The sequence below is a fragment of the Poecilia latipinna genome, unplaced genomic scaffold (assembly GCF_001443285.1).
Source record: "Poecilia latipinna isolate Pla-1442-1.1 unplaced genomic scaffold, P_latipinna-1.0 Scaffold193, whole genome shotgun sequence".
Classification (NCBI taxonomy): domain Eukaryota; kingdom Metazoa; phylum Chordata; class Actinopteri; order Cyprinodontiformes; family Poeciliidae; genus Poecilia; species Poecilia latipinna.
This window is the reverse complement of record NW_015112809.1, coordinates 106,782-125,555: the sequence shown is the minus strand read 5'-3', so window position 1 is coordinate 125,555 and position 18,774 is coordinate 106,782. Positions and strand designations below refer to the sequence as shown.

Sequence of the window (18,774 nt, the reverse complement as noted above, 5' to 3'; positions counted from 1 at the left end):
TGAAAACCTTTCTTTGATATACAACTCTTAAAAGTTTTAACTTTGCTCATAAAATCTGTGGTAATGTTTTTGACAGCATAACTATATTAAATACAAAAGAATATATAAAAAAATAATATAAAAAATGTAAATTTAACCTGATTTTGAAATGTGTGTTGTATTATTTCAACTAAATATGGGTAAGTTTGTTCAATAACATGAATTTCTCTTTGGCATCAATAAAGTATTTTGAACTGAACTGAATTAAATTTGAATCAGAATTCAAAATAATTTGAATTCTGATTCAGATTATTTGTTTTGCAAATTTTAAATGACTATACTAAGAATTGTTTCAATAAAAGTAAAATAACTTCCAATAAATTTGTCTAAGGCAAAAATATAAAGCATAACAAAAACAACTTATCTTAAGCTTTGAGACACCACGAGTAAATTTTAAAAAACGACACTGTTGTTGTAGTTGGTGTTAATACTGCAAAATAGCAGCTTTAAGCTATTTTGTACGAACATGTTTTTATGACCATTACAACTCCATCGAACAGCTGACGAAAAAAAGTTCTTACCTGTTTCTGACGACATTTTTATAACATTTTAGCAATATTTCTGATTCTTTTGAAACCGCAGCAGTCCCAAAGATGGCGCCCGGTTTCTTTCCCAGAACCACTACGGTCAAAAGATGAAAAAACAGTTACCATTCTGGGAAAAACAGGCTTACCGAACTTAACAAAAAATAATGAATAATTAATAAAAATGCGGTGTTGAATTTGTTACCATGAAGTTGAAAACGAGCTGTCCGTTTGGAGGATCAGTACGGTAACGTCACAAATCCGCCATTACTACAAAGTTTAATTGCAAGGCTGCAATGTTCACCCTTAATAAGACGCACTACTGCATCTCACCGCCAGAGGGCTGTATAATAACCTTATTTGTGTTCATCTCAGTTCTTGTATCGTTTGTTTGGCATCTTTATGAGGACGAGGCGAGTTCCAATTTTTATCTCTAAATATGTAAACGGATGTGTAAAGTACACTATCATAATATTTCATAAATAATAAAATTATGATAAAAGCAAATTATTTAACTCATGTATTGATTTATATTTTGTTGCACCTCCTCTGGATTTCATGATAAACTAGAAGTTTAATTCTGGGTCAAATATTATTGTATTATTTAGTTCCATCATTGTCATTCTCCCAAAGCAGCAGATAAATTAGTACTGCAAAGATGAGCCTTTTCTTTCACAATTCTTTTGTTTTATTATTTTCAGCTATGATCAGACTGTTTTCAGGTCACACCTGTCTTTCCTGAATAAAGGTTTTAACATTTTCTGATGATTGGACTGATAAAGTGTCAACAATTCCAATGTCCACATGCTGGTTTACTGTAGAGGTAATAACAGAAGGTTGTATAGCCAAATATCGTAGCTTATGTTCAGATTCAATATCAAAGTTGTGGAGGATCAACAAACCTGCATAAATGGTAAATAGTAATCTCTGCAGAGTGCACCACAAAATGCTGAACTGATCCAAAAGGTCATTTGTGGAAGTTCTGCTTTCATAAACGAGACAAAACCTTTCCTGCTTCAATAAAAAAATTAAAAACTCCACCCCTCCTCATCCTCCTTCGCCATAAAACGGGTGTTTTTACTTTGTGTAACCCCACCCACGCTTCAAGAGCAGACTTCTGCCTACCTGTCAGTTGTGATCCCAGTTTAACTCATGCATGTTTACCTTCACTATTAAGCTTAATCAGGCTCTCGTCGGACAAGTGGGAGTATCTTGAACTGTTAGCGAAGGCATGGACAGCCAAGGGAGGAAGGTGGTGGTTTGTGACAATGGGACGGGGGTGAGTAAGTGCTTCAAACTCTTTCACACAGTAATCATCATAACATCACAGGTTGTTTTTTTCTTTTTCTTTTTTGGCATGATGTTTTATGTAGCCTTCATCTTTCCAAGTCATCCCAACGTTGGTGATACTGTCATCCAAATCAGGTGTGCTGCATCTCTAACAGCGTTTTGATTTCTGGGTTTCCAGTCAAACAGATGCAGAAATCCTGCAGGGTGTGTAACACGGCGCTTACTGCAGTCTCGTTGCACGAGTCTGGACTTGTCACTCCTGCTTTTACAAACATCCATAAATGGTTGTGGTGGTTTGAAGGGAGCATGCAATTGGATGAAAAACAGGGAGAAGTATGAGGTGTTAAGATGTTCAAAGAGGCGCCTTGATGTAACATTATAGGATTTACATGTTTATTTCTAAGAATACTGGCAAATAAAATTCATACCAACCTGTTGACCTACATTTCTTTCTTATTTATTGATTTTTTTTTTTTTTTTTTTTTTTTTAGAGGAATGTGTTACGTTGCTTTAGGCTAAGGAATGTGTGTTTGACCGAACAGACATGTTGAGACAGTAAAGTGAGAGGTTTCATCTTGATAGACTCTGTGGTTGATTTCATAGCATTTAAACACTCTGTGACTATTTATTTAAATGTCAACATGCAGATACTTTTCCAATTGTGTGAGTAAAAAAAAAAAAATCAATCTGAGTTCTGTACACTCCCAACACAAAGTCTCAGTTTCGGCTGACGAGCAGAAATGTGAGCTTTATTTGCACACACACCCGAAATGTACTTCATGTTTCTTTCTCCACTTCCCCCGCACAGTTTGTCAAGTGTGGCTTTGCTGGGTCCAACTTCCCCAAGCACATTTTCCCAGCCATGGTGGGACGGCCAATCATACGGTCGAACACCAAAGTGGGCAACATTGAGATCAAGGTGAGCCTAATTAAATAAAAATAAAAAGATGACATAATGTTTAAAAAATAAAAAAAGCTTTTTCATATTTAATCCCTTTTATTCTGAAAACCCTAAATAACTCTGATCACAATGTGACAAAATGTAATAAATAAAAATACATTTTTGCACAATTACACATAAATAGAGAGGCACTAATTTAATTTAATCAATTTCCTGACCCTTTGCTAATCCAGCTCTGAAGTATTTGATGGTTGCAACAACGCACACAGTTCATTTTATGCACTAAGGTAACCTGTGACTGTGCAAATCATTAAAGCCTTTAAGCATCCTGATCCTGTCGGGACTGCAAAGGAGGTAAATAGATCAAACTGAAGGGCAGATTACGTGTTTATTTGATGCGTCTTCTAGTTTTACACATTATATTTTGTGGATGTGAAATTACTCACTAAAGGAAAACTGGAATCTATGTGAAATGATCTTATCTTCTAATATATCATTAAAATTGAAAGAAAATTAAACTTTTACATGTTTTGCGAGGAATACAGTCATCCCTTTACACTAGACAAAAGACATTTCGAGTCTTACTGTCATGACCTCTGACCTCTGTGACCAGGACCTGATGGTTGGGGAGGAAGCCAGCGAGTGCCGCTCCATGCTGGAGGTGTCCTACCCCATGGAGAACGGCATGGTGCGATGCTGGGAAGACATGCTGCACCTGTGGGACTACACCTTCGGCCCAGAGTGTCTCAGCATCAGCCCATCAGAATGCAAGGTGTGGTGACCGCACACAGAGGGCTGGTTATGGGTTTCACAGGACTTCTTTAAGCATAGTTAACGTTATTTGTTGTTTTGAAGATCCTGCTGACTGAGCCACCCATGAATCCCACCAAGAACCGAGAGAAAATCGCTGAGATCATGTTTGAAAAGTACCAGTTTCATGGGATCTACGTGGCGATTCAGGCCGTGCTCACACTCTACGCCCAGGGTACGTTGACATCAAGTTCCCGCTTTTAAGGCCGCATTATAAATTAATATCACCTGAATACTTTATGTCTATCACCCACCAATGGACATATTTTCAGGATTTGACGAATTGTGTTTGTTCAGGTTTGCTTACCGGGATGGTTATAGACTCGGGAGACGGCGTCACCCACATCTGTCCGGTTTACGAGGGCTACTCTCTACCCCACCTCACGCGCAGGTTGGACATTGCAGGACGAGACATCACGCGCTACCTCATTAAGGTGAGACAATCAGAAAAATTTAATTCGTTCTACAGTACCATTAGTTTTGCTTTTACAAGTGATGTTTTATCCGTCCTTCAGCTCCTGCTGCTGCGTGGCTATGCCTTCAACCACACGGCTGACTTTGAGACGGTGCGGATGTTGAAGGAGAAGCTCTGCTACGTTGGATACAACATTGAACAAGAGCAGCGCCTGGCTCTGGAGACCACCTACCTGGTAGAGTCCTATACGGTACGTTTAGGAGCAACAGCCAAGAAGACATACTTTCAGGTTTTATGTTAATTGATAAAAGTTAGAGTTTCCCCAAGAAAACTTGCTGAACCCAGTGTTACGGGTACTATGGCAATCTATCAGCAGCCTGAGTTTAAAAATATGTAAAGTTGACAGGGCATTTGAAAAATATCACTATGTAGCCACGTGGTATTGGAAGACATTACGAAAAGTACACAAACACCATCTGTAAAGTCTTAGAAAAAAAGACAAACATAATTGAAATACATACAATTTTTTTTGCATTTCACTGTAATTAATGTGGCCAGACATTTTTTGATCCTTTATCCAAGGCTTTTCACTTTGTTCACTGTATTTGTTAGCATGCTGGCTGGTAAAGACAGGCAATGGTTACTAAAAGACATCTGACACCTCAGCCTCCCTACCTGTTCACATACTGACAATACTGTGTTGCTACTGTGCTTCCAACCATTTCACCGAAGGGACTCTGTGATATCACTGTTACTAGTGTGTAAAAAAAACTTATAATAAATAAACATACTGTTTTAGTCTGGTGGGGGTGCAAGTAAAGCCTGGTGGCCCACCAGACTTATAATGCGCTGGGGGAAACCCTGAACGTTTCCTGGCTGTTTAAGTTTTATTGGTCCGCGTGTTTGCTGCAGCTCCCCGATGGCCGGCAGATAAATGTAGGCGGAGAGCGATTTGGGGCTCCAGAAGCTCTTTTCCAGCCTCACCTCATCAACGTGGAAGGAGCCGGCGTGGCTGAGCTGCTCTTCAACACCATCCAGGCTGCAGACATTGACCTGAGGTCTGAGTCTCCCCTCCACAGCTGCCTTTGACAAACCAAAGAACTGATGCTGACACATTTCCACTGTGCTTTGCTGGGCAGGGCTGACTTCTACAAGCACATTGTCCTGTCAGGAGGGACCACCATGTATCCGGGCCTTCCCTCCAGGCTGGAAAGAGAGATCAAGCAACTCTATCTGGAGAGGGTGCTTGATGGAGACACCCAGAAGCTATCAGTAAGAATCTGAAGGGTATTAATGGCTGCAGAAAACTGGTGAACATCTGTGTTGGTTCTTGAATAATATAACAAGTACCCAATGGTACTGGTAGTCAATACTCATTTTCATTTAGGGGCCACATCACGATCAAGAATACTTAAAAAACAAAAACAGACACCCTGTGTTTTGATGTCCATACCCTGACCCATACCTTTCTTCGCTTTACTTTGCCCCTCTGCAGAAATTCAAGATCCGAATCGAGGACCCGCCCAGGCGCAAGCACATGGTGTTCCTGGGCGGAGCTGTGCTGGCCAACATCATGAAAGACAAGGACTCCTTCTGGCTCAGCCTGGAGGAGTACAGGGAGAAGGGCCTAGGCGTGCTGAAAAAACTGGGAGGAGGAATCCGATGAAACAATCACAACAGAAAAGATAGAGAGAAACCAACGTATGAACTAATGCTAATTTTGTTATTTCATCAAAAAGATTGCCCAATTATTGTCTCTTCCTCTTCTCTGTTCATAAAAACAATGAGTTTTATTCTAATGCTTCTGTTACCATAAACGCTGTAAAGCAAGCAATCAACTGGATTTTGTAAGTTTTATTACTAAACCAGACATTTTTGTTTTCTTGGTTTACACAGCATCATCTATATTTATTGGTCCCCCATTTTTTTTGGCCTATTTATAAATGTACAGACAAAAAGTTATATAAAAACAGGTATCTTCCTATAGATGATAAAAATATAAATATAAATTCATATGGAAATGAGCCAAACTGATTGACTCAGTTGGCTTTACTGACACATTTTCCTGGGACCACTTACCCCATAAAAACAAATAACTGAGTCTGAATTGTGAATCACACATTTTGACTTGGGCTGCACAGTGGCACAGTTGGTAGAGCTGTTGCCTTGCAGCAAGAAGGTTCTAGGTTCAAGTTTGGAGTTTGCATGTTCTCCCTGTGCATGTGTGGGTTTTCTCTGGGTACTCTGGTTCCACACAGTCACACTCTGGTGTGTGTGCATGGTTGTTTGTCCTGTCTGTCTCTGTGACAGACTGGTGACCTGTCCAGGGTGACCCACCTGGAATGTTAGCTGGAGATAGGCACCAGCAACACTCCTGACCCCACTAAGGGACAAGGGTGTAAAGAAGATGGAGGGATGGACATTTTGACTTGTTCTTTGCAAACACTTTGGAAAAAACACATATTTTTAATAAAGTGGATGCCATAAGAGAAGATGACAAAAATGACTAAAATAAATAAATATGTATGAGCCAAACATTTCTAAGATGTTAGCAGTGATTAAGCTAACTTTGTTTGCCAAAGAGAAATCCAAGATGAATGATTTGGATAAGAAACTAAAGTATTAAAGTAGGTATGAGTTAATTTTTCTTCAAAACATCTGCATACAGATATTTGTTTTGTCGCTTCAGCTTCAGCAGCTGGTGTTTTAATGAGATGCTACGAAACAAATTCTATACGACAAGAAACACGTGATGATGTATTAAATTATTTAATGTCAATTCTGCAAAAGAAAAAGAACCCCTAAGGTTAGAATAATAAAGGATGAGGTTAAAAGACTGATTGGATTTTGCTGCCACCTAGTGGTGATTGAGATTATTCAAGACAAAATCCTCCCTGGAAGCACATGGCGCTGGTACAGATATTGCAATCTTTATTGCGATACTGCATTGCCTGACAAAATACAGTCGTGTGTGTGTTGCTTTTTTTTTTTTTACATTGAAAAAAATCGGTGAGCTCCCACAGTAAACACATGCTTCAAACACACACACGCACGCACACACACACACACACGCATACACACATAAATCAATCTTCACGTTGAATGAGAAAGCATGCAACAATGTTCACATCATAGCTCTCAAAAACAAACCTTCTCAGTCGGATTAAAAACTCCAGATATGTTGAAAATCTGCACTTTCATATCCACACAACAAACTGAACAATTTCAATTTTAGCTTTAAATTCACAATATGATAGATATATATATATTTGAAAGTGACACTGAGTCAAACAGTCTGTTGACGTTGATGACTTGCAGCAGGAGTCCCAGAAGCTGGTGTGACGAGGACATTTACATTCTTCCAGTCCTCATGAGGTCCTGATTTGTTTGTCAGAACACAACACTTCATCTTACACTTGGGCCAAGAGAAACAACACAACTCAGAGCATTTTTTTTTTAAATGGAATGAATGCAGGAAAATATTATTTAATACATTCGCAAGTCAGTCAGTAAGTTGATCAATTTGTTGCAGATTGGGGTTTTTTTCCCCTCCCTGATAAAATTTTGGCCCCAGTTACAACTTTCACCATTTTCTAACCCATTAACAAGGTTGTAATGTCAAGATTTCACCAGCAGGTGGCAATAATGTAATTATCAGAAAAATCAAAAGAAGGAGATCCTGAGCATGGCTAAAGAAGTGCTAGGCTAAAGGTCTCTGTAAGACATGATAAATTTGTTCGGTTAATAAATTTAGAAAGAAAAATAACTGTTTACATTTCATACTTCACAAGACACTGAAGTGCAGAACTTTCCAGGAAGTCAAGTGTATTGACTACTGCAAACTTCTGACCAATAGTCACCAAAGTAGGAAACAAAATTCTGCCCAAACAATTGAGAACAAGCTGTAAGAACTCCAGGGCTGCAGAAAAATAATTTAATTATTGATTTCCTGAAACCCTAGGAGAGGAAAGAAATTTCTCTAAACGTTTCTTTAAACTTCTCTGAAGTTCGGCACTTGGCCAGAAATTTGAAATGGGCATTGTCAGTGCAAAGCAACACTTCTGCTGGTGTGGACTTATCAAGTGGTTTGATGAGGATGCCATTTCCAGACCAAGAAAGAAAGTTGTTCTTGATCCTGCCATCTTGGGTGAAGTTATTATTTTTTGTTTCTTGTGAAGCGTGAATCGGCTTCTATCATTCTCCCCCAATGATTTCAACTGCAGAAGTCCACACTTGGGAGAAGTAGACATATCTACATTTCTCCTTTTCCCAATTAACCATACCCACTTTGGATTTCTGACCAATCACTTAATAGCTCTCAGACATTATACGGGACAAGAAGTTCGTCATAGATGTCGCGTCAAGAAGAAACAGCAAGAAAAAGAAAGAAGTCATCTTTTTTGGGAGAGAGAACAAATCTCCTGCAGAGTACGTTCTTGCCTTTAAGGTTCTCCCATAAACTATTCCACTCATTTCAATCACAGAAACCCAAACAGGGACGTGTGCAAAGTGAGATTCAAACACCAGCATAGGTAGACCAGTTTCTAAAACTCTGCACTTTAATGAGTCACGTTCAAATTCTCTGTTGTTTTCCCAAAACATGATGGGACTGGAATGGGCTGTTGTTGTATTTATTTATTGGTATCAAAGGGAAAAATGTCAAGTTAAGAATTGTGATTTAAGGTGAAAACAACGAATGCCAATGTTCGCATACCTCAAAAAGAGACGGCATGCTTCGGATTATAACTTTTCCATACTTTCCACGGTTGGTTGCATGAGTGTTGATAAATGACAAAATATTAAAAAGAAGTAAATTATTGAACACAAACACTGTGTGGTATTTAATTGTATTGTTGCCTTACTACCTACCGGTGCAATGAATTAGGGAAAAAGCCTGTCAGGAATGTTTAACTGTTTCTTTACCATTATCATTATTGCAGCAAATTTAAGAAATTGTTATAAAATTTTAGGTCCATATTACCTTTCCCTAGCAAAGAGATGCAAAAGAAGAAGACAAAATATTAGTTTGGCAAAAAATATCCAGGTTAGTGTGGAGAGGATCTTAAAAATAAAAAATAAGAAAAAAAAACTGAAGCTTTTCTGCCACCTTCCTCCCACTTTCTCGTTATTCCACCAGCAAAAAAAAAAACCCATGTGAGAAACTGAAAACAAGGAGGGGAGTCTGTGCCTTCGCTCCAGCAGGCAAGCATAAAGCCACCTCTGTGGGAGACTCTTATGCACAGCTGATTTCAAATCTCACTTCTTTCAAAAACCCTGATGATGCATGTTCTGTCACTTTGGTACTGCAGTTCGGTCTTGTCCGCAACACATCTCACTTTCTTTTTTGCGAGGCCACGTTTCAGGGAACCACAGAAAGGTCGAGAAACATCTGCAGTTTTTTTTTTGCACAGAAAGTGAAGCAATAATACATCCAAGTGTCTTTAAGACTTAGCCCAGACTTACAATGTGAAAGGGTTACATCACCACGGTGGACAATTTGCCTCCCTAAGTGCGTACAGGAAGTGGTTTTTTGTTTCCAGGCAACAGTAGTCTCTCAGAATTTGTGTTCTTTGGATTCGAGCCTCGGCGTCTCTTAATGATGTAATCTCTTCATGGTACAACTCTGGGTTCATGTTGCAGGAAAAAAAAAACAAAAAAAGAAACAATCAAATCCATTTATTACACATTTTCCATGTCACAAAATAGCACACTCCTTTTAACACAAGCGGCCTCAATGCGCGGCACAACAACTCTCAGCAAGTTGTCTCTGCTTTTTGCTCTGGTCCGTTCAGGATCAGGACGGAGGATCAGGACCGTCGCTTTTCACGACGAGTCCCGACCCGTGACGAGGCACAGCGCACCGCCGGAGAGAGGAGACACAGAGAGAGAGAGTAAGAGACAGAGAAAAACACCCACCATCCATCCATCCATCTCCTCCTCCTCCTCCTCCTGCTGCTTCCTCTGTGCCTCCCACTCACTCCTCGCACACCGACTCGCTCAGGTCCACGGCACCACCTCTGGTGAGCCGCCGCATCTTGCTGAAGTCGTGGTCGGTCCTCAGGTAGGAGAGCGAGGGCCCTCCCTCGCTGTGGCTGGCCAGGTCCTGGGGCTGGGCCTGGGGCGGCAGGGCCCTCATCTCGCCGCCGCTGCGCCAGAACAGTGTGTATTGCTGTGGGTCGGACACTCCGAAGGTGGAGGCGCACAGCTGTGCCAGGGCCTGGCTGGTCTCGCCGGCTCTCCACTGCAACGTCCGCACGGCGCTCCGCTCCCCGTCCTGGAACAGTATCCGAACGCACCTCTGCAGGTGGGGCGGGGGGGGAAGGAGAGGAGAGATGGACGGATAGAGAAAGAGAGAGAGAGAGAGAGAAAAAGACGAGTGAACGCGTTTTGTGCGTTGATGACAAACAGAGGTCAAGAGGCTTATGGAGTGAGGGCAAAAGAGGGGGAGGAGTGAGGGATGAGAACGACGAAAGCTGCAGGAAACGAGACGAAATGAGGCTCACAAAAGAATCAGCCTCTAAAACAAAGCTCCTGCTTCCCACACACAGTCAGCCGGGTCGGAAAAGCTTTATATAAACTTCATCTTTAGTGGCGCTGCTCTTTTATCCGCCGCTAACTCGCGCACATTAATCCTACAGGAGCTCCATCCCAACTTTTCCCAAAGTTTCCCTCTGATCCACACCGATCGAGGCAATCAATCAGGAAACTAAACAAGCTTCTGCATCGACAATTGCCACTCATCGGAAAGCACACTTTAGCCATTATATAATGTCCGATTCAGCCACCTACAGACGCCCTCACACCTCTCTGAACAGAGCACACACACACGCACACACACACACACAAAAGACATGGCATATAATCCCCTCACCAAACAGCCCAGTGTCGAGGAACCAGAGCAAATCCTCTTTCTCCTGTTCCACAAACACGCCGACAATCCTGCAAACACTTCCAGCCACGAGAAAACACAACGCACAAGCGGCTCCAGAGACAACCCCCAAACAGAACCGAGAGAAAACACAGTCAGGAATCGACAGTCAACAGGTCTTCCCGTCAGCAAAACTCACAGAGTCACTGAGCTCCTCGCTGTCCGTGTGCATATTGTGTTTGCCTGCTTCGACGGGTAGATGCAGCTCGATAAATTTCATGTTATCTGACCGCCCACCTCTTCATAGCACTTGGCTCACTGATCCTCGCCTGTGTCAGTGGAAAATCTGGCTGCCGGGTGAGTTAGATGGGCTATTTGAAGCCAGGCGAAGCACCACGTGACGAGATGGAAACGTGGATGACAATGAATTCCTTTTTTTTGTTTTTCCTTTTTCAATGGCTTCTGGCGGACCTGTTACACCGACAGGAAGAGGTGATAAAAGGGAGAGTAGGCAAAAAATAATAATAAATGTAAGCAAGAGAGTGCTATCGCTTTAGGGGAAGTCCAGTTGTGAGCTGGTGGCTTCAGATCAAAGGGATTACCTCTGGAAAAATATATATATATATCTGAAAATCCTGTCTCACTTTTGAAAACCTTCAAGCATCCGTAAAAATAATTACAACTTGATAAAAAAAAAAAAAAAAAAATTTCCCGTCAAACGTGCGTGACTGCTTCGGCCCGGCTGCCAACGTCACAGATGTAGGACAATTAGATGATGCTGCCATCAGTGTAATTAATTACTGTTATGTCTGTGCCTTTGTGGATGGATTATCTTTTGGTGTTTTTCGTGATGTTGTCGTTTGACCATTTAAAAGATGACAGAACAGATTTGTATGTAATCTCTCCAGAAAGGATTCAGTTACAGCTGCCACTGAGTTTCTGCACTCCTCCTCATCCTCTTTCTTTTCTTAGAGAGTGATGGTTTCCTGGTTGGAGACACTGAAGGAACTACTGCTACCATTAACTTTCTCTGTTTTTCTGCTTCTGTCATAGAAAGTACAGAATAGAAGATGTTGCTTCCATCAAATTTGCATTCATTCTCTGTTTCCCTTTCCATAGAGAGCGACACCGGACTCGGTGCTTGTGTGATCAGATGTGTTTTTTTTTTTCTGGATGGAGTCAACGACGTCGTTGTTTCTATTAACTTTGCGTTGCTTTTTCAAAGAAAGTAGCCCAGGTTCTAAAAGTCAGTGAAGGTATTAACTTTGCTTTTTTATTTTCATGGAAAGCATTTAGCCGTGCTGTTGTTTCTGGGTGGAGTCGCTGACCTAGCTGTCGGTGGAACTAACTTTATGCGCGTTCTTTCTCAGCTTTTCTGTTCATCTGCTGTGTTCAGCTTTACGGTTCGGGTTTGTTCATCGCCATTGAAAATAGTCATGGCTCAGCGACTCCATGACGAGCTATATTTATTCTTTATGGACTGAGTCACTAAAGAAAATCATTATTTTTTTTGTTTCCATGGCAAAGAAATCTCAGGCCAGTGCTTTGTGTGCTTTTTTTTCTGTCTCCTAGTCAATCATGGCAGATGGTGGCTCCCACTTAACTTGGTTCTTCTGGAGGTTTTCTTCCTGTTTATTCAGAGTCTTTCCTTCCCACTGCCACCACATGCTTATCAATTGAAAGTTATCAATTCAACTCAATACGCTCCATCCATCCATCCATTTTCTGTGCACATTTGTGGGGTCGGTTGGTGCCTATCTCCAGCTAACGTTCTGGACGAGAGGCGGGGTCACCCTGGACAGGTTGCCAGTCTGTCGCAGGGCAACACAAAGACAAACGACCATGCACACACACACAAACACACCTGGGGAGAATATAGAGAGCCCAATTAACCTGACAGTCATGTTTTTGGACTGTGGGAGGAAACCGGAGTACCTGGAGAGAACCCACGCATGCACAGGGAGAACATGCAAACTCCATGCAGAAAGACCGGGGCCGGGAATCGAACCCAGAACCTTCTTGCTGCAAGGCAACAGCTCTACCAACTGCACCACTGTGCAGCCCCCAATTGAATCTAAATTTGAACTTGATGGAAAGAATTGGATGCATTCTTTCCAATTCAATCAATCAATCAATCAATCAATCAATCAATCAATCAATCAATCAATCAAAAGATTTTAGGAGTTATTTGCTTATAAAACTGATGAAAGCTCTAAGACTTGTAGTAATATTAGTGGTTTCTGTTTTAGATGTCATCCATCAGAAGCATTAAGAAATGCAACCACATAAACCAAATTAACTTGCTTTTGTTCTTTCTGATATGATTTCTTTATATTTTCAGATGTTTTCTTAAATCAACTTAAAATCTGAAGAAGATAAAAAAAAAAAAATTAGCAAGTGCAATTACTAGATGGAATAATTTGGAAACATGCCACATAGAAGAAACATGCATTAGAGAGAAACAAACCTAAACCGTACGGCTGGCTAAAAGTAAAAGTGTGTTACGCTACGACAGTGATAAGTGGCAAGCAGGACAAACTGTGAAATGGAAGCATGTGCAGTGATAGTAGAACAAATCCCTCCACAGCAAACCCACTACAATGAACAGAGAGCCTGTGCCTACTTGGCTCTGCTGGGTCTCCTTTTGTTTCTGGGCCTCCAGGGTCCGTCTGCAGCTCCACTCCTTCAGGGCTTCCTGCACTTGTGGCGTCAGGCAGCCGGAGAACGGTTGATCCTGCTCCAGGCTCTGGATCAGACACAGGCTAGCATAGACGCTGGTCAGGTAGTACCCACCTGGAGGCAGAAAGAAAGAAAAAAAAAAAAAAAACAGGTGGTGGGAGGAAAGAAACGTATTTAGTGTGTGTTGCTAGTAAAACAACGACTTTGACGATCAGCTACAACAGAGATATTTTTAGGCAACAGCTAAGTTATGACAGGGGTAATTATTCAGTAGCTAACGGTGCAGCAGCTGAAGCCAGAAATGTGTGTGCACTGAATAAAAAGACACATCCACCTGTTTTTTCCTCAGTCTGAAGTCCAATCAGACTAAACTTCTCCTGTTTCAGGTTGATACGAATCACCAGGATTATTGTTTATTTACTAAGTATCACAATAATGAAAGAGAAGAGATTTATTTATTAATGTCTTCAAAAGTCAGAGGTTGACATGCATCTCCTCGGTATTATTTAATAGCATTGCCTTGAGCTGTTGACTTGGGTCAAACCTTTTTGGTAATGGTTCATTTGCCTCAGTTTTTTTTTAATTATTATTATGGTTAGGTGATGTTTATTATTTCATTTATTTTTGCTTGGCCTCTGTTCTGGTTGTGTATTGTTGCTTATTCTCCGTGTTATTCTTGTGTATTTAAGCTCAGTTTATGCTCTTTGTGTTAATCAGTCTCAGTTGCTTAGCATTCTCCCTTTGCAGCTGTTCCACATTACCCTGATTAAGCTCCTCTTAACTCAGTGTCATTCTCTACTATGAGGTGAGAAAATACTTTTTTTCTTTCTTTTTAAATATGTTGGAAATTTAAAGCATTTCTGGTAGCGATTACCTCAGTCTATAAGCTCACTATGTTCCTATCCTCATGCTACCTGTGCTACTGTGATGTCCTTGGCCACTTTCAGGAGTTTTTCCTTTTACTTATTTCCTTTATTTAAACTCTACATGAAGTGGCCTTCATCTGCATTTTTGCTCTCCTAATTCCCAAAACTTAACAAACGCAGCCTCATTTTCCTCAGTTTTAGATCGCTGTTCCTGATTCAGCTAAGATACGAAACACATCCATGGAGGAGTTCAGGGCAAAAATCACAGCTGACCAAAAACAAAATAAAAGTCCATCTCACATTTGAAAAAAACAAAAAACATCTTGATGATCTCCAAACAAGAGAAAAGTCGAACTTTGGAATGTGTGCGTCCTGTTACATCTGGCATAAAACTGACACAATAAGAAACTTAACATCAAGCATCTCCGTGTGACGATACGAAAGCTAACGCAACAAACTTACAAATCGTGACATCTTTGCTAGCATGGAGAAACTAAATGATTAAATAATTACATTATTTCATCAGGCACTAGAAAGAGCAATTCAGAAAAACTATGTAAATGTGATCATTTTAAAGCTTTGTGTAGACGTGACATAGTTAAAATGCTGGCCTAAAAAGCAATATTTTATTCAAAGAAAACTCGGAGGATTATGAAAAATATGCTCTCTGTTTGCAAAATAATCCGTGGTTGTGTTTACGTTTAAATTTTACTATGTCTATACTTTGGTGCCGCAGGTTTTGCTTGGGTTAGGGTCGTACCTTCTCCACCGAGCCACGAGGGCTCCAGCAGCTCCATCATGTACTCCACCTCCACCAGCAGGTGAGGCCTGTTACATTCAACTATCACATAGGACAGAGCAGGGAGGAAATCATCCCAGCTGACGTCCTGTCCTGTAAAACAAGGACAAAAGAAAAACAAACAAACAAAAAAAAGATGTTTACTATTTCAAGTGAGATAATTGCACAGTGTGTTTAAATTATGTCTGGAATACAAGATTTTTTATCAAACACAGCAACACTGTCAACACTGTCGTGAAGAAATGGATAAAAATCCGAATTTTGACATTAAAAACAAACGTGCTACAATTCGCAAGGCTTCGCAGTGAACTCGTCGGACGTGTGGCAGCCTCACCGTGTAACGTCCCCATTGCCTTGTGGACGAACTTGCACACTTGGAGCAGCAAGAGCACTTTGTCGATGGGCGAGTGGGTCCGCTGCATCAGGATCAGCTTCTGCTTCACCCTCTCCACCTCTCGGGCGTCCGGGACCCCCGTACGCACGCCGAGCCGCTCCATGGCGCCGTTCCCTTTCAGGCGGAGCAGGTTCTGCGTGAGGCACTGGGTGGAGCCGTCGCGACTGTGGAAAGAGGTCAGGGCTTTCTCGAGGTGGCACTTCAAAGGCCTGAGGATGCAGGAGAACATGGCCCGCTCCAACGCCAGGTCTGCAAAAAGAGAAAACGAGGAGGAAGGAAGCTGAAAATTGATTTGGCGTTGTCGTCTGAGCGGTTTATTTTGATAGAAAAAACACACAGGAACAGGCGATATGCCCAGAGGGATGCATTGACCAGTGATGGTAATTAATAGATTATCAGCCGTAATAATAATAAAGAAAAACAAACATGTTTTGACAATACAAAATAAATAATTTATCATTTGTAAGAGCAGTCAACGACTGAAAACGATTTCGGTTTAATTTTGTACTGAGGTACTTATCCATGCAATCAGGATTTTGTCAATTACATTTAGGTCGCCTTAAAGTCTTCCAGTGTTGTATGGGTTTTTTTCAATTTTTACAAATTTTTCAATTAAGTGCATAACACACACACACAAAAATTGTAACTGGCTACAGATGTTAAGCTTTTATCCATTTTCTAGTTTTACTTCCTCTTTTTGGTGTGTTTGTAATCTTAATCGACAGTCACATACAAGTACATGAAGTTTCTAAAGTGAGATTAGGAACTGAATATAAAGAGGCGATCAGCCACACAAAGCTACAAGAACTGAATACATTAATTCAAGCACTTTTTTCAGAAGCGAAATCGTTGCTTTACATGTTTTTACCTCAACAGTATAGTTATAATGTTGTTAGAATAGTAAACACCACAAATATGCTTCTAAGCTAACCAGTCCCTAACTTATTGTTTTATTTGTTAGCTAACTGACTGCGTGGCGCTAAGCTATTCCTGTTCTCATTTTAAATTCATCCCAGTCAAAATCTGATGATCCTGAAAAATAATTCATACGGTGTGCAGCTTTTCACCACTTTAAGGATGTACTTACTTTTCCTACAAGCTCACAGTGTTGTGCGAGAGGAACTAGCTTCACGGCGTAGCTTCGTTTGCTAACATGAATTCTGTTGTGTACTCAGCTAACAACACTGTATAACAACAATAAATAGTTTTGGAAGTTGTCTGTTTTTTCTACTGAATTAGGACTATTTTTGCACCGCTGAATCCAAATCTGGCATTTATTTTTCTCAGTCAGGTCAGGTTTTTATTCTAATTTGATTTAGAGAGGTCCGATCTTCTGACAAATTGATGACATTTTTGTGACATTATCAGTTCATTTCCGTTAATATTTCTCATACAAAAAAAAGAAAAATGTTTTCTGACAGAGTGTATTAGTTAAATGTTACAAACGTGGATTTCTGTAAATTTAATAATAAACACTGATAAGGTAAAGTACATGTGAATTGAACATTACGTCTTCCTTCTGCAAAATTCTCCGTCTCTTTTCTGTCCTGATGGAATCTCTCCTGCTCATCAATCATTGATCCCAGATTATCAGGAGACCGATCAGAACAAGTCCTGCATTTTGATGCTGAATGTTGCATCCATAGTTCAGAAATTTGACCTGATTGAACAAAACCAATGTGACTTTTGGATTCAGCACATCAAAATGACCCTAAAACAATTGAAAAACCCCAGACAATTATTTATTTTTTTTAGATGTTGACCAGTGTTATAATCACTCCAAAAAGCCTTAACTTACCCTTTAACAATTTTGTACATCTTCATCAGGAATGCCAGTAACATTTGATTTCCACCTCGGGGTCTAATTCCCTTCTCAAATATTTCACATTTGCCACACTGCAGCTTTGAAGACAAATTAGTTTACTGTTGTTTTTGTTTTGTCAGAGAGAAAGCCCGTGTGTCCGTAAAAGTAATGTTGTTTTCGGCCTGGCAACAGTAATTAATAAAATCCAGCCTCGTGTCCGTGCACGTGCGCGCTCTCGCACGCACGTGGAGACCCTCTCAGCGTAGTCAGTGGGCAGTCCTGACTCAATATTTTCCACTTCTCATCAATCTCTTCCTCCCCCTCCATCATGTTTCCCTCCTGTACAATCCCACACATCTCTCCTCCATCCACCTTACTACACAAACCCCGTCCCTGTGATCAATCACTCCTCTTCCTCGCTCCTCCCTCCGACACGTTACATGTAACGCGATTACTGCTCCGTTACAGACGAGCAGCTTTGGCAGAAAGGTGAGTAGATTTTTTTTTTTTTTTTTTTTAAAGGTGTTACTCACAGACCTGTAACTGATTACACTTTCCAAGTAACCTGTCTATTTCTATGTCTCCCTCCCACCCTCCAGCGAATCGTGCAGCTTTTCAAGTGAGCGTGGGACTCTGATATCTTTTTATGATAAACGAGGGGGAAGAGGGAAAAAAAAATGCAAATGCCTCCCACCGACGCAATGAGAGATAAATCAGAATCGCAGCGCAGAAAGGAAAGAAGGAAGGAAAGGAGGAAGGATGAGAGGATGGGCAACCATCAGTCTCATTACACACCAAAAAACACCTATGAGGCACGCACAAAGAAGCCCAAAAAAAGGGAAAAATCCTACGCACAGTGCTGTGTCAACAGAACCAACCACTTTCCTCCTGTAACGTCTTTGAACGGGAAGCTTGTGCGCATCAGGCAGGGCTATCCCGACGCCGTTTGTTAAATATAAGAGACAACACGACCACCCCCTCCAACCAGCACTTTACTACTACACAGCCTGTGCTGACAGCTTCTTTCTCCCACCACGTCTGCTTCCATAAAACCTCTGACTCCAGCTGGCCTTAATGCTTTCTCTTTTTTCAGTATTTTTCTTTCCAATACTTTGTCTTGTTAATTGATTCCTTCCAGATATATTTTTTTTTTAGCTGAGATGGATGAATTCAACTGTTTTAACACTAAATTAAAACAATGATGCCTCATCATTAGGATTTTCAAATACTGTAAAAAAAAAAATTCCAAGTACAGACAAATCAGGGTTTCCCCCAGTGTTTTACAAGCCTGGCGGGCCACCAGGCTTTTCTTGTGCCCCCACCAGGCTGAGCTTTGCTTGTTTTTTTTTAAATGTTTGCATTTTTTAAGACTGTGTTCAGGTGTT

The 18,774-nt window shown here is 40.8% G+C and overlaps 2 protein-coding genes across 5 annotated transcripts in view; one reads left to right on the top strand and one right to left on the bottom strand.

The window, feature by feature from the left end:
- The window catches only part of LOC106946464 (actin-related protein 2), a 7,165-nt gene extending 1,295 nt beyond the window's left edge, over positions 1 to 5,870 (top strand). Inside the window, exons 1-9 of one of the 2 annotated variants that reach the window (XM_015030795.1) lie at positions 1,646 to 1,842; positions 2,662 to 2,772; positions 3,368 to 3,526; positions 3,610 to 3,739; positions 3,862 to 3,998; positions 4,080 to 4,229; positions 4,892 to 5,037; positions 5,119 to 5,251; positions 5,475 to 5,870. In XM_015030795.1, coding sequence (XP_014886281.1) covers positions 1,795 to 1,842; positions 2,662 to 2,772; positions 3,368 to 3,526; positions 3,610 to 3,739; positions 3,862 to 3,998; positions 4,080 to 4,229; positions 4,892 to 5,037; positions 5,119 to 5,251; positions 5,475 to 5,645 — 1,185 coding nt within the window. In that variant the 5' untranslated portion in view covers positions 1,646 to 1,794 and the 3' untranslated portion in view covers positions 5,646 to 5,870. Of the gene's footprint in view, positions 1 to 1,645; positions 1,843 to 2,661; positions 2,773 to 3,367; positions 3,527 to 3,609; positions 3,740 to 3,861; positions 3,999 to 4,079; positions 4,230 to 4,891; positions 5,038 to 5,118; positions 5,252 to 5,474 lie in introns of those variants that run through there. The other variant, XM_015030796.1, reaches the window with a different exon arrangement.
- Positions 5,871 to 6,893: 1,023 nt separating this feature from the next.
- The window catches only part of rin1b (Ras and Rab interactor 1b), a 41,453-nt gene continuing 29,572 nt past the window's right edge, over positions 6,894 to 18,774 (bottom strand). For 2 of the 3 annotated variants that reach the window (XM_015030792.1, XM_015030794.1), the window contains 4 exons: positions 15,526 to 15,834; positions 15,153 to 15,284; positions 13,471 to 13,640; positions 9,954 to 10,277 (listed from right to left, as the gene is read on the bottom strand). In XM_015030792.1, coding sequence (XP_014886278.1) covers positions 9,954 to 10,277; positions 13,471 to 13,640; positions 15,153 to 15,284; positions 15,526 to 15,834 — 935 coding nt within the window. Of the gene's footprint in view, positions 10,278 to 13,470; positions 13,641 to 15,152; positions 15,285 to 15,525; positions 15,835 to 18,774 lie in introns of all 3 variants that reach the window. The other variant, XM_015030793.1, reaches the window with a different exon arrangement.